The 17,998-nt window shown below is 37.5% G+C and overlaps 1 protein-coding gene and 1 long non-coding RNA gene across 12 annotated transcripts in view; one reads left to right on the top strand and one right to left on the bottom strand.

The window, feature by feature from the left end:
• Positions 1-12,042, top strand: LOC131836480 (uncharacterized). Its single transcript, XR_009355636.1, has 2 exons — positions 1-536; positions 10,536-12,042. It is a non-coding gene; the product is annotated as an uncharacterized LOC131836480 (long non-coding RNA).
• Positions 11,511-17,998, bottom strand: part of MBIP (MAP3K12 binding inhibitory protein 1) — a 20,624-nt gene continuing 14,136 nt past the window's right edge. For 7 of the 11 annotated variants that reach the window (XM_059181933.1, XM_059181936.1, XM_059181925.1 and 4 more), the window contains 2 exons: positions 13,841-13,879; positions 11,809-12,118 (listed from right to left, as the gene is read on the bottom strand). In XM_059181933.1, the coding sequence (XP_059037916.1) occupies positions 12,099-12,118; positions 13,841-13,879 (59 nt within the window). In that variant the 3' untranslated portion in view covers positions 11,809-12,098. Of the gene's footprint in view, positions 12,119-13,840; positions 13,880-17,998 lie in introns of all 11 variants that reach the window. The other 4 variants (XM_059181934.1, XM_059181926.1, XM_059181930.1 and 1 more) reach the window with 2 other exon arrangements.

Here is a 17,998-nt window from a genome sequence, read left to right on the forward strand (position 1 = left end):
GCCAGCTTTTCCTTTTTCTTCTTTCATTAGTAGAAATTCACAGGATTGAATGAAAATGCAAGATGCAAGATGTTTGTTATACAGATAGTAACTTTAAAAAGTGCATTTAAATAGACCATGATAAGATAGACCATGATAAGATATTTTAAACAGATCTACTGTGGTTTCTTCAAAGGGGTCCTTTTCTGAAATTTTTACTTTGAGGCCCAGAGGTGAAGGTTATGACCCTGTTTATAACAATAACTTCTTAATCAAGTGTAATGTACCTAAGCATAGTAATCTCTTCTCCACACTGTAGCCAGAAGCTAGAGTAATTTTTTCTAACCTGCAGGTCTGATGGGGCCCGTCCCTCTACTCCTCCCACGGGCTCTTTAAACTGATTTACCAGGCCCTTTGGACGTGAGCTCTTCTTCCCTTTCAAGGATATCTCTCCTACCCTCCCCTCCCCAAGTGCCTGACAGTGCTCTGCACAAGGTGGTTACACAAGGACAGCGTGTTGACTGAATAAGTAAACGAATGAATCAACAAAAAACAAGGTGGGTGGTTACTTTTTCTAGAGCGCTTACTGAACTATAGAATCCAGCAGATGGCCTTTTTGCTGCTGCAGAAAAAAGTTTGTTAAAAAAAATTATATATATTTGGGGCATCTGGGTAGCTCAACTGGTTAAGCAACTGCCTTCTGCTCAGATCATGATCCTGGGGTCCTGGGATCGAGCCTCGTGTCAGGCTCTTTACTCAGCGGGGAGCCGGTTTCTCCCTCTCGCTCTGCCTGCCACTCTGCCTGCTTGTGCTCGCTCGCTCTCTCTGTCAAATAAATAAATAAAATTAAAAATAGATATATATGCATATATATGTTTGATTGCTTTCAAAGAAAGGATCTAATTGGGAAACACCACAGTGTTTGAATTTTTTTTAAGGTAGTTTTCCCTCCATGGGAATTTTCTATCTTGACAGTTATGTGTTTGGTGCATTTTCTGGAGGACAGACTTCTACAGTTTCTAGCGAAGGGTTAGCTTTAAATGGGAATCAGTCACATTAACATATGTATACATATGTATACATATATAACATATATACATTAGATACGGAAGAATAGTCAGAGCGAAGAGATAGACATGCCTAGTTTCCCCAAGAGTTTTCATGAAAAACTTCCAACTGTTTCAACTCTTCAAAACAGTGGAAAAGAAATATGCCAAAAAATAAAATTCTTTGACCACAAATTCAATCTTACTTTTGTCTTGGAACATGATTTTCCACAGACAGGAAATCTGATATTTAAGTAAATTATGTAGTTGGTTAGAAGAAACTGAGTGTTATGAGAAAAGAAAAATAGAGCAGGTGAGAGGAATCTGGAGTCTGGGGGGAGAGGGAAGACATGATATACTTGGATGGGGGTGGAACCCATTGTAGGGTTGCTAGATTCAGAAAAAAGCAAAACACAGGATTTCTAGTTAAATGTAAATTTCAGATAAACAATGAAAAATTTTTTAAATATACGGTTTTTTCCATGCAGTATTTGGGACACACTTAAGCTGAGATGCTATTCATTGCTTATCCGAAATTCTGAAATTCAAATGTTACCCGCGCCTTGTCGGTTTGCTGGCCCAACTGACCTCCTCCCCACATGAAGAGTGAGATTTGAGCACAGATATGAAGGGGCTCTGGGACACAGTCTAGCGGAAGAATGTTTCATGCTAATTGGCAGGAGTATGGCAGATGCATTCCGGGCAGCAAGGTGCTGAGGAATACTGAGGAGATGAGAAAGAATGGAGTGGGCAGATCAGGGGACCTTACAGGCCTTTGGAGAGATTTTGCTGTCTCTCTTGAATGAACTAAATAAAAATCCATGGTAGGGTTTTCAGCAAAGATGTGATGTGAACTGAATTTTTATTTTAAAGGATCACTCTGGCTGCTGTAAATATAGAACAGAGGGGCAAGGGCCAGAAGCAGGGGGACCCCTGGAGGACTTGGATGTAATCTAGGAGAGAATGGTGTGGGGTGTCTCATACTGAGGTGATAGTGATGTGGGAATGTTGGAGTTCAGAGCACATGGTCAAGAAAGAATTCCTGAAGTGACTTCCATGCAAAAGGTGGTTTCGTTAAAGCACAGGAACAGGACCTGTGGGCAGGAAGAGCTGCACAGGTAGGGGGGACAGGTGACTGATTATATACTTTCAAGTTGGGAGGAGGTTCAGGATAGCTAAGTCTCTATGGAATTTTGGAAGCAAGGTTTCCGGGACCTTGAGGAGGCTAGCTGTTGTTAGGAAAACATAATTTCCTATCACCTATCCATCACTTTTCAAAGATTTGAGGTAAGGGGTGATAGATTTAAAACATTTCTTCATTTTTTTAATCCTCCTGAAATCCAGGAAAGTAGGAAGAGTAGCTTTCCCTACACAAGGTCCTGTCTAGTGAGATTTTTCTCAAATTTGTCATTGAGGGTCTTATTATATATAATCCTTTTTTTCCCCCCTCTTTTCTTCTTTTTATTTCTTTTTCTTTCTATCTTTCTTTTTTGTAATCCTGTTCTTTTTTTAGATTTGACTTTGGCTCTTTCAGAATCGGGACATAAATAGAATTTAAAGTCACAAGTGTCTAGGCCAAGGCCTGCTGGATTCTGAGTTTATATGAAATATAAAGCAGTTTCTAATAGGAGAGGTAATAGGACCATTTTTTAAACTTTATTTTTTATTTATTTATTTTTTTGATAGGACCATTTGAAAAAAAGGAACACTTTGAACCTAATATATCTAAGGCCCTGAGATTTCAGGGACCTAACAACTACGTCTAAGTTGAAAAAGATAAGATCTAAAAGATGTTATATTTTTATTTATTCACAAGAGGGATTCCAACTTTTTTTTTTTTTTACAGTTTTTTTTTTTTTTTTTAAGATTTTATTTATTTATTTGACAGAGAGAGATCACAAGTAGGCATAGAGGCAGGCAGAGAGAGAGAGGGGGGGGGGAAGCAGGCTCCCTGCTGAGCAGAGAGCCCGATGCGGGACTCGATCCCAGGACCCTGAGATCATGACCCGAGCCGAAGGCAGCGGCTTAACCCACTGAGCCACCCAGGCGCCCTTTTTTACAGTTTTTAAACTAGGTTTTTAACAGTATCAAATAATTTTGAGTTACATGAAAGTTTGTTAAATAGCTCCAAAAGCATTGAATTAGGACTGAAGTAATTTGACTTTAATCCTGATTATTTAACTACTTAGCTGTAAAGTCTTTGGGCAGATCTTTTAACTTTTGACATGTCCCAGTTCTCACATTTAAAAAATGAGGAATTAATTTTGCAGCTGTTTACCCCTTCCTAGACTAAGAATGAGATATAATTCAGATTAACATATGAGAAAGCACTTTGAAAGCATAAAGTACTCTACAAATTCAAGGGATTATTTCCCTATTGTCAGCTGTATTATTTAATCCAAGAAGAATTCCTTCTAATCATCCACATAAAACGTAAAATTTGGCTATTTGCAAAATATAAAACAGTCAGGGATGTACTTGTATTTCTTGAAAGAAGAAAGTGTTCTTTTGGTAATGGTGTTTCATTGATGAAATGAGTAGGAGTTTAAATATTGAGTGATGGCTAATTTCTGTTACATTTCCCATTTGGAATTTTAGATTTGTAGTTATTTTGCTGAGAGCAAGAAATTATCAGTAAGACTTTATTGGGGAATAGACACCTCCCAACGTTGATCTTGTTTCCCAGTAGCAGATAGCTAGTGTAGTCTGCTGGGAACACTAAAAACAAATTAGTCGATCAGTTTATTAACACAGAGATTTAAATTTTGCATCTATATCACTGTATGCATATTCCTGAGCTTTACCTAATACTTGGCCTTTGGTTTGTTCGTATTTGTCTTTTCAGTTAAAAATAAGAGAACATTTGGCATGTGTGTGCTCAGTATTTTTTTTTTTAACGATTTTATTTATTTGACAGAGAGACACACGCAGAGAGAGGTAACAGAAGTGGGGGTAGTGGGAGAGGGAGAAGCAGGCTTCTGGCCAAGCGGGGAGCCCAACATGGGCACAATCCCAGGAGCCTGGGATCATGATTGGAGCTGAAGGCAGACGCTTAACGACTGAGCCACCCAGGCGCCCCTGTGCTCGATATTTTTAATTCCCCTTGCCAGTGATTGGTTTAGGAAGGCATGGGTGATACATTTCTGGCCAATGAAATGTAAGAGAGCATCTCATAAGAAAAGAGACACCTGAAAAGAATTGCTGCCATTGTCCCACAATGCTTCTTCTGCTGTCCTGCTGCAGATGTGACACCTGGAAGTGTGGCAGCCATGCTGCCACTATGAAGACTTGAGGTGACAGCAGGGAGATGGGAAGAATCTAGGTCTTCAGTAACAATTACTGAACTAGTGAATTAATTTTTTTCATTGTGTGTAATAATAAACCCTCATTGTTTAAGCCATTTGAGTAGACGTTTTCTGTAATTTTTATAAAAAGATTCTCTTGATTATGTTAGTTATTCTTCTTGAACATTTCCAGATACCCCTAGTTTTCTTGAAAAGGAGCAACTGGGGCTGTTGTCAGTGCTGTGGATAAGGGCATACATTGATTAAAGCTTGAGGGCAGAGATTCCATCAGTTTTATGTATCTGTGTATATGCAGCCCCATTGTAGTGCTTCTTTTTCAATAAATGTTCAGTGAATACATTTTCCATAATTCATTTTTTGTTATTTTTCCATCTTTGTACACTGGACTGACAGCTTCAGATGACAGGCTAAGGTTAACAGAATGCCCTTTCAATTCTCTTTTCCCAACTTTACCTTATAAAGGCAAATAAAGGTCAGAGGCCAGGACTTTTCAAGCATCAGTCATATTTTTTTTTCTCCATATTTGTTCATTGGCATGAGAGTTCATCTGTGCTTGTCTTTGTATTGAGATCAGGATTCCAACAGCAAGAAGAAGAAAAAAGGCAGTGAATAGCAGCTATTTAATAGGCTGCTACATGAAGGCTAAAGTTCTTTAGCAACAGTGAATTTCAAAGCACACTTCCCATGCTATTAAGCCCTAAAGGTTAAAATCAGCTGAGACAGTACAGGAAAGAAACAGAATTGTCACAGTTAAACATGAACATACATTTTATGTTTCGTTATACTTTCCTGTCACCTGCTAGGTTTGTCCAGTTCTATCTGTAATATTTTTATTTAGAAATAATTTGCATCCCTTTTTAAAAATAACATTCAAGTAAATCTCTAGGGTAGCTCGTTTTCCAAGGTAGGAAGCTATGTGAATGAAATGCTACCACTCCAGAAGCTGCATTGCAAAGTTCGGGGTACTGTCCAAGAACTAAAAAGAGAAGAAACAATTTTGGTGTCCCTCATGAGGTCTCCCAAATGAAGGACACAATCTAGTTTACATATCTATTTGCAGTGTTAAATAGTAGTTAAAATAGGCAAGCTATAGTTACAAAAATCAATGTGGTTAAAACTCAAAAACAGGGGGCACCTGGGTGGCTTAGTGGGTTAAAGCCTCTGCCTTCGGCTCAGGTCATGATCCCATGATCCCATGAGTCCCACATTGGGCTCCTTGCTAGACCGGGAGCCTGCTTCTCCCTCTGCCTGCCTCTCCCTCTGCTTGGTGTGCGCTGGCGCACTGTCTCTCTCTCTGACAAATAAATAAATAATCTTAAAAAATATATATATATATAAATATATATAAACTTGATATATATAATGCAAGTGTTACATCTGTTAAAACTGGGTGGTGGTTTGATATTTATTACTGCCTATACTCTTCTGTATGTTTGAAATAGTTCATACTTTTTTTAAAAAAGAGCTAATTCCACAATTCTAGAGTAGCAAAATCTATTAATAACCCTTCTGTTTGATAATCTAAACTTATATCAATATTCATGCTTTTAAGATAACTTGGGGGGGTGGCTCAGTGGATTAAAGCCTCTGCCTTCAGCTCAGGTCATGATTCCAAGGTCCTGGGATGGAGCCCCGCATCAGGCTCTCTGCTCAGGGGGGAGCCTGCTTCTCTTTCTCTCTCTCTCTCTTTCTCTCTCTTGCCTGCCTCTCTGCCTACTTGTGGTCTCTGTCAAATAAATAAAATCTTAAAAAAAAATGACTTGGAAAAAAATTATTTTCTAGTGATTTATAGCAGTGTAAAGGACATCCTAGAAAGGCCATTTAAAGACACGAAAATAGTACTCACAGTAATAAATTCCTCTGACAGTTCTGTGCTTACCAAGAGCTGCAAGTTATAAGAGGTAAGTAAGAACATTTGAAGCATTTTGTCCTATAAGGATGGGTTGTTTTTGGAATGATCCCAACTTTTTACACAGGGAAAGCAGTGTGCTAGCTACTTAAATTACTTTTTTAAAAAGCAGAAGCATGCGATCCTCTTGCAGTAAGGCTTCTCACAGTTTTATTCATTCCTTTTAACTAAAGTTTCCTAGAAGTGTGTGAGGAAGTGATCTCATAGGTCTTAAATTTCTTGGAACCATTTTTTAAAATTAAATCTTTGAAAGTAATTTTAGCTAGCCCCTTGCCTATGTATATGATTTTTTTTTTTTTTTTTTACTTTGGTATCATTATAAGAAATTGTTAGGCATATATGAATTTTACAAAGATCTTCAGATTTTAAAAATGCAGCTTAACTTTCAATATACCAGGAAAAATAGTCATTGGCATTTATCATCTGGGTCCAGTGAATCTTCAAATAAAAATAAATATATATATATTTAATTCATTTAATGAATAATTTACCAAGTATAAGGGGGTAGTTCAGTTAGAAACTTGAATAAGAATTTAAGCTGTAAACACAATTTTTATTTCATATATTTTGGCTTTGAAGATTATATACACACACACACACACACACACATATATTTTAGAGGTGTATGTATATGTGAAATATATATATATATATATATATATATATATATATATATATATATATGCAATGTCAGTTGAATGTGACCAACCACTCATCACTTGCCATGTGTGAACCTGAAACATATCCGGCTTATAAATAGTAACTCCAGATTTCAAATACATTTTTATTAGGTTCAAGCTTATTTATACTGCTGGTTCTTCTTATACCTGCATCATGAAAATGCAGAACTGATGACATGATTTTGTTGGAAGAAGGATGGCAATTATTGAAAAAACATTTTAATTTTTAGATTGATAAGCAATAACACTGACCAGTCCAGTAATATTTTCATTTCCACATCACTTGTTTCCTTTCAGTCACCTTTGTATACATAGCTGTCTTCAGCATTTTTCTTTCTTTTTTTTTTTTTAAGATTTTATTTATTTATTTGACAGAGAGAGATCACAAGTAGGCAGAGAGGCAGGCAGAGAGAGAGAGAGGAGGAAGCAGGCTCCCTGCTGAGCACAGAGCCCGACGCGGGACTCGATCCCAGGACCCTGAGATCATGACCTGAGCCGAAGGCAGCGGCTAAACCCACTGAGCCACCCAGGCACCCAGCATTTTTCAACTTAAGAATTGTATCAAGTAAATTTTGGTGCATAAACATCATAAAAAGTGAAAGAATATAGCCACACTGCCCATTTAGCAAAATTAGATGGTCCAGGTCCTTGTAAAATTTGCATGATGAAGCCCATCCTGTTGAGTAAGTGGATGAGAATACCAGATTTTCTAACTGTCCTTAGAAATATATGGTTCACTCATCCATTAGTAAGTTTGAGAAAACAGATTTAGAATATACAGTCTATGAATATACTAAAAATAGGATAAAAATAATTTAAAAAAAAATAGAGTATACAACCTAGACTTCATAGTCTGAGATTTTGCTTGCATGCCAATCTCATCAGCAATATTAGGGTGTCAAGTACTGCCCTCTCTCTGCATTTACTTTTTGATTCCTTTAATAACTGTAGAAATTCTGTTAATTTCCTTCTACTTGCCACTGTATCAAAACAAAGAATTCTAAAGTATTAACTATAATCAACCAGAAGCCTTAAAAAAAAAAAAACCCAAACAATAAATTCTAAAGATCGTGTCTCTCCAAATTTTTGTATCTTCTTGAAATATAATGCAATACTTTGGGCAATGCTATATGAAAACTGAAGGATGATCATTTATTTTACTATTACATACTATGACATTCTTCTTCTAGGGTATTCCATCATTTTTCCATTTCCTTACTATTTTAGTTTTTTAAAGTCTAGTTGGAAATAATTGATTAGTAATGATTGAATAATTCCTGGGATGATGAAATAAAATATTTGAAAATATGTAGGAAGAATTAAATCACTGAGATCCCATAATGTATCTTAGAGTTATAAAAGGGTCCAGTGGACCTATATGGGAATTAAAGGATATTTTATTCTGTTTTTAAAAGCACATTTTCTCTTTATTCATTGGAGAATATTAAGACTAAAAGTCATGAAATACCAATCTTTATAAAGTTAAAACTGCTCAAAAAAAGAAACCTAGAGCTAAAATTTTGTTCAGTGGACCCATGTAGTATCTCAGATAAAGTCATGGCGATAGGGGAGTATTTCTTAGAGAACTAAAAACTTTATAAAGCCCTAGATCACAGGACTTTTCATCAGCCTGGATCACAGGGGCAGAGTTTTGGCCCATGCTTTCTTTGCTGGAAGTTCCCCTCATTCCTCAAAGGACTGGGTGCATGTGCCTCTTTTTGTTCTTAGATATCCTAACACTCAGGCCACAGGTAATTGGTGCAGGGGTAGACAGTTTTGAATATAAATTCCTCTTTTTTTCAGATTTTGAATCATAATAAACAAATACGGGGCACCAGAGCCAAAGAGCTAGATCAGAGATAGCAGCACCACAGACCTCAAAGTCTTACGCAAAACTAGATTGCAAAACAGCAGAAAAGAAGACATTTTCAGAGAGGTCAAGCAAAATGAAAAGGATATTCAGAATCCAGACAACATGACCCAGTGAGGGGGAGATGGTGACAAAATCTGGCTGAACTTCCTACAACTTTAATTACTCATATTCTTTATAAAACCCCTTTACTTAAGTTAGAGTTGGGTTTCTGTTTCTTGAAAACAACAAATTCCTAAAACAGAAATTAGTGCTAGCAATGGGATTGCAAGTAACAGATTCTGAGTGAAAAGGAAGAACTAGCTGTGGAGTCAAGGCAGAGGGATGGGGCAAAGACAGGAGTGGCAGAAAGGATTCCCTACTCATGGAAAACTGGTAGAAAGGAGGTAACAGACAGCACAGTAGCTAAGCAATTGTCCCAAAACTCTTGGGACCCCAAACCACGTCAGTAAAGACAAAGCTTCAGATTTAAAAGTTGTCAAATGTCGAAATGTAGGAGTGGGTTAATTCCCTGTGGGTGTGATTAAAATGCAGTGGTGAAAAGTCTTCTATACCAGGTTGTGTGGCTAAAAGCAGATAGAGAAAGACAGGGCTTATGTATCTGTTTCATAAAGGGAAGTCTTTTCTACTAAGACTGTTGAAGGTGAGGTTCAGATACTCCTCATGAATTTGGAGCAGCTCAGGGCTCAGGAGCCTAGCAATTGAAGATATCTAGCAGTAACTACAAAAGCCTGTGAAACCTAGCCCTTTTCTGCAGGATAAACATGTTGATTACTATCACCTATGCTAACTCCTGACCCCTAGTAAATCACTTCCTTAGATTGGAATGTAATCTGTGGAGGGAAGGGATTTTTAGGGCTAGACTATGGAAGAAGTGCTTCCTGTTCTGCAGCCTTTTTCCACTTTGCCTCCTTTATTCTCTTGAGGACAAAGCCATTAAGAACGATGGGTCTAAGAAGAGCCAAAATAACAAAAATCCTGAGGGAATGGTCATTAAGGTAGCCTGGTAATCAAGGAAGCAGGCTTAACCCCAGAAATTCCTGGCATTGCCTTTTAGTCAAGGATGTACTACTCAAGAAAGTCAATGGCTGAAAGCTCACTAAAATTCTGGGGCAGTTATCAGAAGAACAAGGCACCTATACCAACTCAAAGCAGTATGGTGTTGGTCCTAGTCTCTTCTGGAGGTTCTGACTCAAGTAGAAAGGATGCTGGTCCAAGACAATACTTACTGAAGTGGAGACATGTCAACTCTAATGCCTTTCAGAAGGCCTGAAGGATGATGGGAAAAGGAAATCCTTCTAATGGACAGATCCTGGGACCATCAGGCATGATTTAGTAATTTATTCTACTGCCAAGAGGGTCAAGAAACAGACTCGGGACATTTATTTAAGGGCAGACTAGTGACCACTATTTGATCCTTTTTTCTAGATTTTTTTCCCACCTCTGTCAACCTTTTTCTCTAATTGATCGTTTTTATGACGTCTTTCCTATTGTATCTTTGGCGTGGTGGTAGTAAAATGTGCTGATACCCCCAAGAGGAGGCCATTCAGGCAGGATGGTGATTACGACAACCAGATGGAGACTTGAGGAGCAGCTGCTTGTAGCTCACCTCTAAAACTGGATCACATCAGGCGAGACTGTGTCTTGAAGGATGAGTTGTTCTGCAGAGAATAAAGATGTTCAGGGAATATACCTAGTCCACATCCACTTCTTGGGAATGATTCAAAAACCCCCATTTTCTACCAGGTGACTCCACTGTCAAGGCTTCTGCAAATGCTTACGTGAGGTTGCATGCATACTGCCTATTTTTGTGAGAAGGTCCTGCCCCGTCATCCTGGCCACAACTGCCTGAGACCCCTATCACGCTGAGTGAGCTTCAGTCTCAGGAGCTGAGCTAAGAGATACCAAGAGGTAAGTGGGTCAGTGGAGTTGTGAGGTTCTACAGAGCTGAGTTTGCACCATGGCAACTCAAAGGCATGAATGCCAAGGCTATGGAGATAAGGCTAGCATGTTGCCCTGTGTGGAGAAGCAATGATGTAGAGGCCTTCAGAGGAATGAGTCCACATAGAATAAACCAGATGCATAGATGCTTGGGTGTAAGAGAAAAAGAACAAAGGAGAGAGAGAGGGGGAAAGAGACACAGGAAGAGGGCGAGCAGAAAAGAAGGAAGGTAGGAGACAGAGACAGAACTAGACATAGAAACAGCCAGAGGCCACTGCAGACACAGAGAAAGAGATGAACTATTGATGACCTCCTAGACACCACAATGTCCGGCTATACTTCTTGCAGTTAAATTCTGGATTTCTGATTCTTTTTAACAACTTCCTATTTACAGGCTATTTTAGGTAGATTTCTGATCTCTTGCAGCCAAACAATTCTTGATCTAAATATCTGCTCCTTGACTGTAGCTGTATCTTATTAAATGTTTAATTTGCAACTATGGAAATACATACACTGACATAACTAAAAACACTAAAAAAAGTAAGGCTCTTGAGAGAGGGACGTTTATGACAGCTAAAGACTTTCCAAGACAGACTTGGTTTTATACAGTAGTAACAGCTAACATTTACTGAGCACTTCCCATGGGCCAGTTTCAAAAGCTGTGCATGCATGATCTCACCTGTTCATGACAACTCTTGGTTTTATTATTACTCCTGTTTTGTAGATATGGAAATTAAGGCAGAAAGAGATTAACTTGCTCAAGGACACACAGGAAGGAAATAAAGGTGGGATCTACTGTTTATTTACATTAAAACTGACATTTAAAAAAAGTGTATGCATTCATTTAATATTCAGTTGATAAATTTTTGTGAATGCCTCTTATGTACAAAATTGGATTTAAACTAATTAACTGGTTAATGCTGATGTTACAAATATAAAGTCCTTTTAAATATTATTATTCAAAATAAATCTTGCTTTCTGTGGTACACACACACACACACACACACACACACAGATGTGCTTTCACTTTAAGTTTCTCAATTTCCAGAATACCTCCTTTAAAACAGAAGGGAACACATACTGACAATGCTGTTTTTAATGCCTAACCATTTCAAAATCCACTGGAATATCTGAAGATAACGTGCTGCACGCTGGACTCACATGAAAAGAAACACTGCCTCCCGAGGGAAGCTACACTAATGACCACATAGCCATTGAATTAACTGCAGGGTAAGTTACACGTATATAAAAAGTCAAGTGACAAGAATGAGAAGAGTTTTTCAGGGAAGGTGGTGAGTAGCCAGGGATTCTGCTTCTCTTGATTTTCTGAGCAGGGCTTGTTTGAGGGCACTAATTTTTTCATCAAGTTCAGCCAGTGAGTAGTTCTGCTGTAAACAACAAGAATACAGATTGCTAAATATGACTCTGAAGTATCTTAATGCAGATAAAGTGCTAAATGAACTATATCTAAGATATGGTAAATGTCTTTTTTTTCCTTCATGAGACTAATTTTTAAACTGAACTATATATGTTGACTATATCATAAACTTAAAGGAATAAAAAACTAAGGTTATTAAGTTATTGATTTTAATAACTTAATATTTCTTTCTCTTTTCTAATGACAAAGATCTGGACCTCTCTACTCTCTGAAAGAACTGTAAAAACTTTTTCTTTAACCAACTATTCTCATAATCAGCAATAAAAAAATTAAACTTTAGGATTAGCTTAACTGCTAGAAATTCTCTTTTGATGGATCAACTGCAAATCAACTAACTCTCCTGGAAAAAATGGATGCTCTCAAAAATATACTCAAAATTCTACAATTAAAAAAATAAGTAGTATGCTACTCTTAAAAAATAAATCAAAGGCGGGGCACCTAGGTGGCTAAGTGGGTTAGGTCTCTGCCTTCGGCTTGGGTCATGATCTCAGGGTCCTGGGATGGAGCCCCACATCAGGCTCTCTGCTCAGGAGGGAGCTGTCTTCCCCGCTCCCTCTGTGTGCCTCTCTGCCTACTTGTGATCTCTGTCAAATAAATAAATAAAATCTTTAAAAAAAATAATCAAAGGGGCGTCTGGGTGGCTCAGTGGGTTAAACATCTGCCTTCGGCTCTGGTCCGAGGATGGAGTCCTGCATCGCATCGGGCTCCTTGCTCAGCGGGGAGCCCGCTTGTCCCTCTCCCCAGGCCTGCTGCTCCCCCTGCTTGTATTCTCACTCTCTGTCAAATACATAAGTAAAATCTTTCAAGGAAAAAATAAATAAATAAATAAAAATTTCAAAGTGTTCTCCAACTTTAATTTCACACTACTGCCGTTTATAGCTACCAGAACCTCACTATTTGAGATTCAACTAATTAATATAGTAGTTCTATGGACAGTGGTGGGCTGAAGTCAACATCGCCCAAACATCCTTTTTTTATTTAGATGCTAATTGCTAGTGTCAGCAAAGCAGGGAGGGGGACAGGATGCCTGGCTGGCTCAGTAGATAGAGAATGCAGCTCTTGATCCTGGGGTCCTGAGTCTGACTGCCAAACGGGGTGTAGAGATTACTTAAAAGGGTGGGGGGGTTGTGCAGCAGGGTGCTGGGGCATCTATCAATTAAATGTCAGACTCTTGGTTTTAGCTCATGTGATTTCAGGGTCATAAGATCAAACTTCACGGACACAGGGCTCTGGACTCTGCTCTCAGCAGTGGGGGTTGGGGGATGTCTGCTTGATATTCTCTCTCCCTCCTCTTCTGCCCCTCCTTCTTGTGCTCTCTTTCCTCCTTCTTGTGCTCTCTTTCTATCTTAAATAAATAAATAAATCTTTTTTTAAAAGGGGGGGAGTAAATCACCTGAGCATTTACTGTTTTTCAGCATTTTGTAACTGATAACCTTTTGTTCTGAGGTTATATCTGGACACTTTCATATCTGGCCCCTCTGAATCATTCCATGCCCCTCAAATAAAATTATTTCTTTAATTCAAGTTCATAAATTTATGCTGCCCCCCTTTTCCCCAGTCCTAAATGCCAGGTATGATCTAAAAGCAACCAGAGTAAGAACTTTTATTAATAAGGGAGGTATAAAACTAATCAAACTGCTTCAGAAGCCACAAAGAGAATTCAGTAACTTACCTGAGGTGGTTGAACTTTTCTTCTTTTTCCAGAAAAGCTCTAGATTAAGAGTGAAAAAAAGTAAGCAATCAATGCTTAAAAAATCTACACAATTTTCATTTACAGACTACTGAACAAAACACAGAGAACTCTGGCAGAAACAAAGCCCGTAAGTCTCAGCAAGCGCTAGCTGCCACTGACATCTGCCTTCTTGTATCTTGGAAGGTACCCTCCAAACAGTGATATTAAAAGTACATAGTATTAACACTGAAGCACTGTTTAAGTCACTTTGAATAAAAATGTCTGTAACTTAAGCGGACAACATTCTTGCTGACATGCTGCTGAACCTTTTAAACCCTGACCAAGTGAATCTTTTTAGATTTTGTCCTTTGTCTCACAGAACCACAAAATTCAGAATAGCAAATTAGCATATTGGTATATTTGACAAAGAAACTGCCAATGTAGGCGGCAAAATGTTCTCATGAACATTTCTGACCACTGGGATTTAGAAGGGAAGGTAAAAATTCACATTTCCTTTTGTGTCAAAAAGTGTTTCAAAGAATTTCAAGATATGCCTCTTATCAGTAGTTACAGTAAGTGGGAAATCATTAAGTGTTGGAATTATTAAATATGGGGGGAAAGGTGCTTATATAAACAGGTTCCTTCCTTTGCCAAACTGATCTGGCTACCTGTGATGGGGCCCACAGGCAGGTTAAGGGCTTAATGTTTAATTTTGGTCAGAAGGCTTCTCAGTCTTCTAGCTTTCCAAGAGGTGCCTTTTTACACACCTGATTAAAATATACTTCCCCTTGTTTGCCTAAGAGTTTATAAGATATTGATAGTTTCCATGTCACTGAGCAATCAGATTATTATCATATCACAAAACCAAACTGAGAAGTATCAGAATGAGGAGAATAAGGACATCAATGATTCAGTCCCTTGAAAACAGTAAAACGTGGTCTCTGGGGCTTATTTTAGGTGTAGTGTCTTAAATAGTTTCTCCCTGTGAGTCCCATCCCACCACCCTGATTCAGATCTTCATTTCTCCCCAGTGTGGAAAATGGTATTTCCTAAATTCTAATCTCCAACTCAGAGTTCGTAATGCCACCATACAGGAACCTAAATTACAGGTTTCTTTTTCTCAGAAACTTAATTGTGCACTAGTGACACTGGCTAGTGTGCCCTTCAAGGCCCTCCAAAATCTGTTTGCAATTTAATTTTCCACCCAGATCCAGCTCTCACCTCGTGTTTCAGGCCCACCATGTACTTGGACACGTGGGCCTGTGCACATGCAGCTGATTCTCCCCTCCCTCATTATAGACTAGAGCTAAGAGTCTACCTAGTCAGTGCTTTAGAAGAAAGTTAACTGATCTTCACAAGTCCAACAGTGAATTATCAGCCAAATGCTATTCATTTGTATATTTATTCAATGCCTACTATGGTCTATGTGTTCAAAGACGAACACATAGTTGCCCTTCGGAGGTTCAAAATATAGTGTGAAAAACAGATGTGTAAACATCTGTGATAAATGCTACAAAATGAACAAAGTACTATAAAAATGTACTTGTGAACATGTTATATTTACTGTTTCAAGGGTCATAATTTAAAATCAGTAAGTAATTCTTTGGAAATAACTCATAAGGATTGTATGTTTTAAATGGTTTATTAAGTCAGGCCCTTAAAAATGTTTAAACATTACCACATTCAAGTCTTTCCATGTTAAATGTGAAGAGTAAAGTTCCTTAAAATGATTACATTAAAAGGTGCAACAAAACACTAATCTTTGTTATAATTCCTGTTTATATACATTTTTTTGGTTTTATGTCTGTTTCATAACTGAAAAGAAATTCATATAGTCAGTCTGCTTTTTTCCTGTTAGCTTTTCCCTTTTCATATGCTGTGCTTTATTTAATGTTACCCATAACGAATCTCTATTCAACTATGAGTCTTCCCTGTGTTTAGAGTTCACCTACATTTCAATCTGAATTAAACACATTTCATTTAAAATCTTTTTAGAGTTCAGAATTCAGTTTCTACAAAAATTCAATCCTTAAGAAATTCAATGGGCTCAAATTTTCCTTACTAACTTTAGAAGCTAGAAGACTGTACAGCCTATATAGTCTTTTCTGCACACCTTTAAAAGATATGTAAAAATATGTAATTGCCACACATGTACTCCCAGCATGAGGATAGTAAGAGTGATAAATTACATGTTACATCCTCTGCAGGGTATGTGTATAACTCCTCTCATGCGCACGGACATTCCTAGCGCTGGATCTACTGCAAGCAAGGAGTGCAGCTTCTAAAGATAGCACATTTGTTCTATTATGGATGGGTGACTATGAGATCTTCCTTCCCTTTGGGCCTGTGCCATATTTATTCAGAGGCCTTGAGGACAGAGTTAATCTGAATGCTTAAAGCTTTTCAGTGTTTTGTGCTTACTTGCAGCTCACTATTGACTTGACATGTCATTTCCAATACTAATCCAAAAGTGATCCTTCTAATAAAATATATATTGTTTAATAGAATTAACTATTTTTTTAAAGTGCCAGTTTTATTACAGGTATGGTAACCCAACACATCCAGGACAATTCTGTTTTTTTTTGTAATGCTAATTTGTAATGCTGCCAGCTGCTGAAGTTACACTGTCACTGAGTTGCAGACTTCAGGCCTCTGATAGTTTTAGTGCTCTTACCTATTCTGTGTTTTAACCATCACCTCTACAGACTCTCCCAATTATACAAGTCCTACTCTTGAAAAGCTTACCTGATATTTCTATCTGCATATCCTGATAGAACTTTAAATTCACATTTCCTCCCCAAGTATCTCCTCCAGATTTTATTTCTGTCAATGATGGTATATAATTTTTCCAATCAGAAAGTGGATTCACCCTTGCTCTATGTCTATTTCCACAGCCAATCAATTATCAGTATTTGTCAACTTTATTTCCTACTATCTCCTGCATTAATCTTTTCTATTCTCACTCTCTTGTCCTTAGTTCGGGATCTCACTTCACATCTAAGCTAGTATAATACTGTCTCCTTAATCTTAGTCTCTTCCTTCTCATCTACCTTCCAGAACAGTATTAGATAAATCTTCCAAATAATGTGCTCAAGTTACCTTCCTGCTCAAATGCTTTCAACAGCATTTAAACTTTAAATATTTTAAACTTCTGGGTATAGCAGTTAAGGTCCTCTATAAGCTGACTATTTTACCTCCAACCAAATACTCTAAACATTTTATGCTGTGTATAAGAGATCCCCCAAAAACAAGATAATGATTTGAAGGGCTGTTTTTTCGCTAACCAAGTTCAATAACAGGTAGATGTTAAGCTTTGTAAGTCAAAATCAAAGACACTAATGAAGAAGCAAGATCTCTCTGGGGGCATCTAATACTGTGATACTTTCTTGTAAGATCAATTCTACGTTAACAAGGACTACATTAACAAAGTATGAAATTGAACTAGAAAAGTAACCTGCCTAGGGATTATTTAAGGCAGCTTGAATGGGAACAATGTTTAGTAGACTGTTATAAGAAAAAGCATACTTCACCAAGTTTTATAGGAAGATACATTCAAAGAATAATCCTAAAATTGGAAAGATCTTTGTAATTATTTAGTACAACCAAGAAATCTAAATTAGACAACTGAGAGCCAGAGGAACTATAAGATCTATCTACATTTATACAGCTACTTCATATGTGGTTTCTGAAACTAAATAAATATTAATGGTTACTGAGGTTTTACCATGTGCTAGGCAGTGTGCTAAGTGCTTGACTGGTATTATCTCATTTAATCCTTGCTTCAGCCCTTAGAACTCTAGTAAACCTCATTTGAGGGGAATAAATCACTGAAACTCTTTCTCTAAATTTTTCATCTTTGGGTTTCACTGCTCACATTTGCTATATTACCTGCCTTCTTCATCTGGAAATACTTCTTTTCTGTACCTTACTCTAATACCCAGTTTGCCACTTTGGAAAAACTGCTGGTACACCTAAAATAATTTTAATTTTATTTTTACCAGTGACTTATAATGATTCATGCTAATGAGTTACTTTACATAGTTTCTCAGATAGGAGTTTTAGTAAAATTTTCACTAAAAACTTAGTAAATTAAAACATTTTGTTCCCTTTTACATGATTTAGTTTTTTAACATAGTGCTGCTTAAAAAAAGAAAACCA

Source organism: Mustela lutreola, chromosome 7 (assembly GCF_030435805.1).
Source record: "Mustela lutreola isolate mMusLut2 chromosome 7, mMusLut2.pri, whole genome shotgun sequence".
NCBI classification, from domain to species: Eukaryota; Metazoa; Chordata; class Mammalia; order Carnivora; family Mustelidae; genus Mustela; species Mustela lutreola.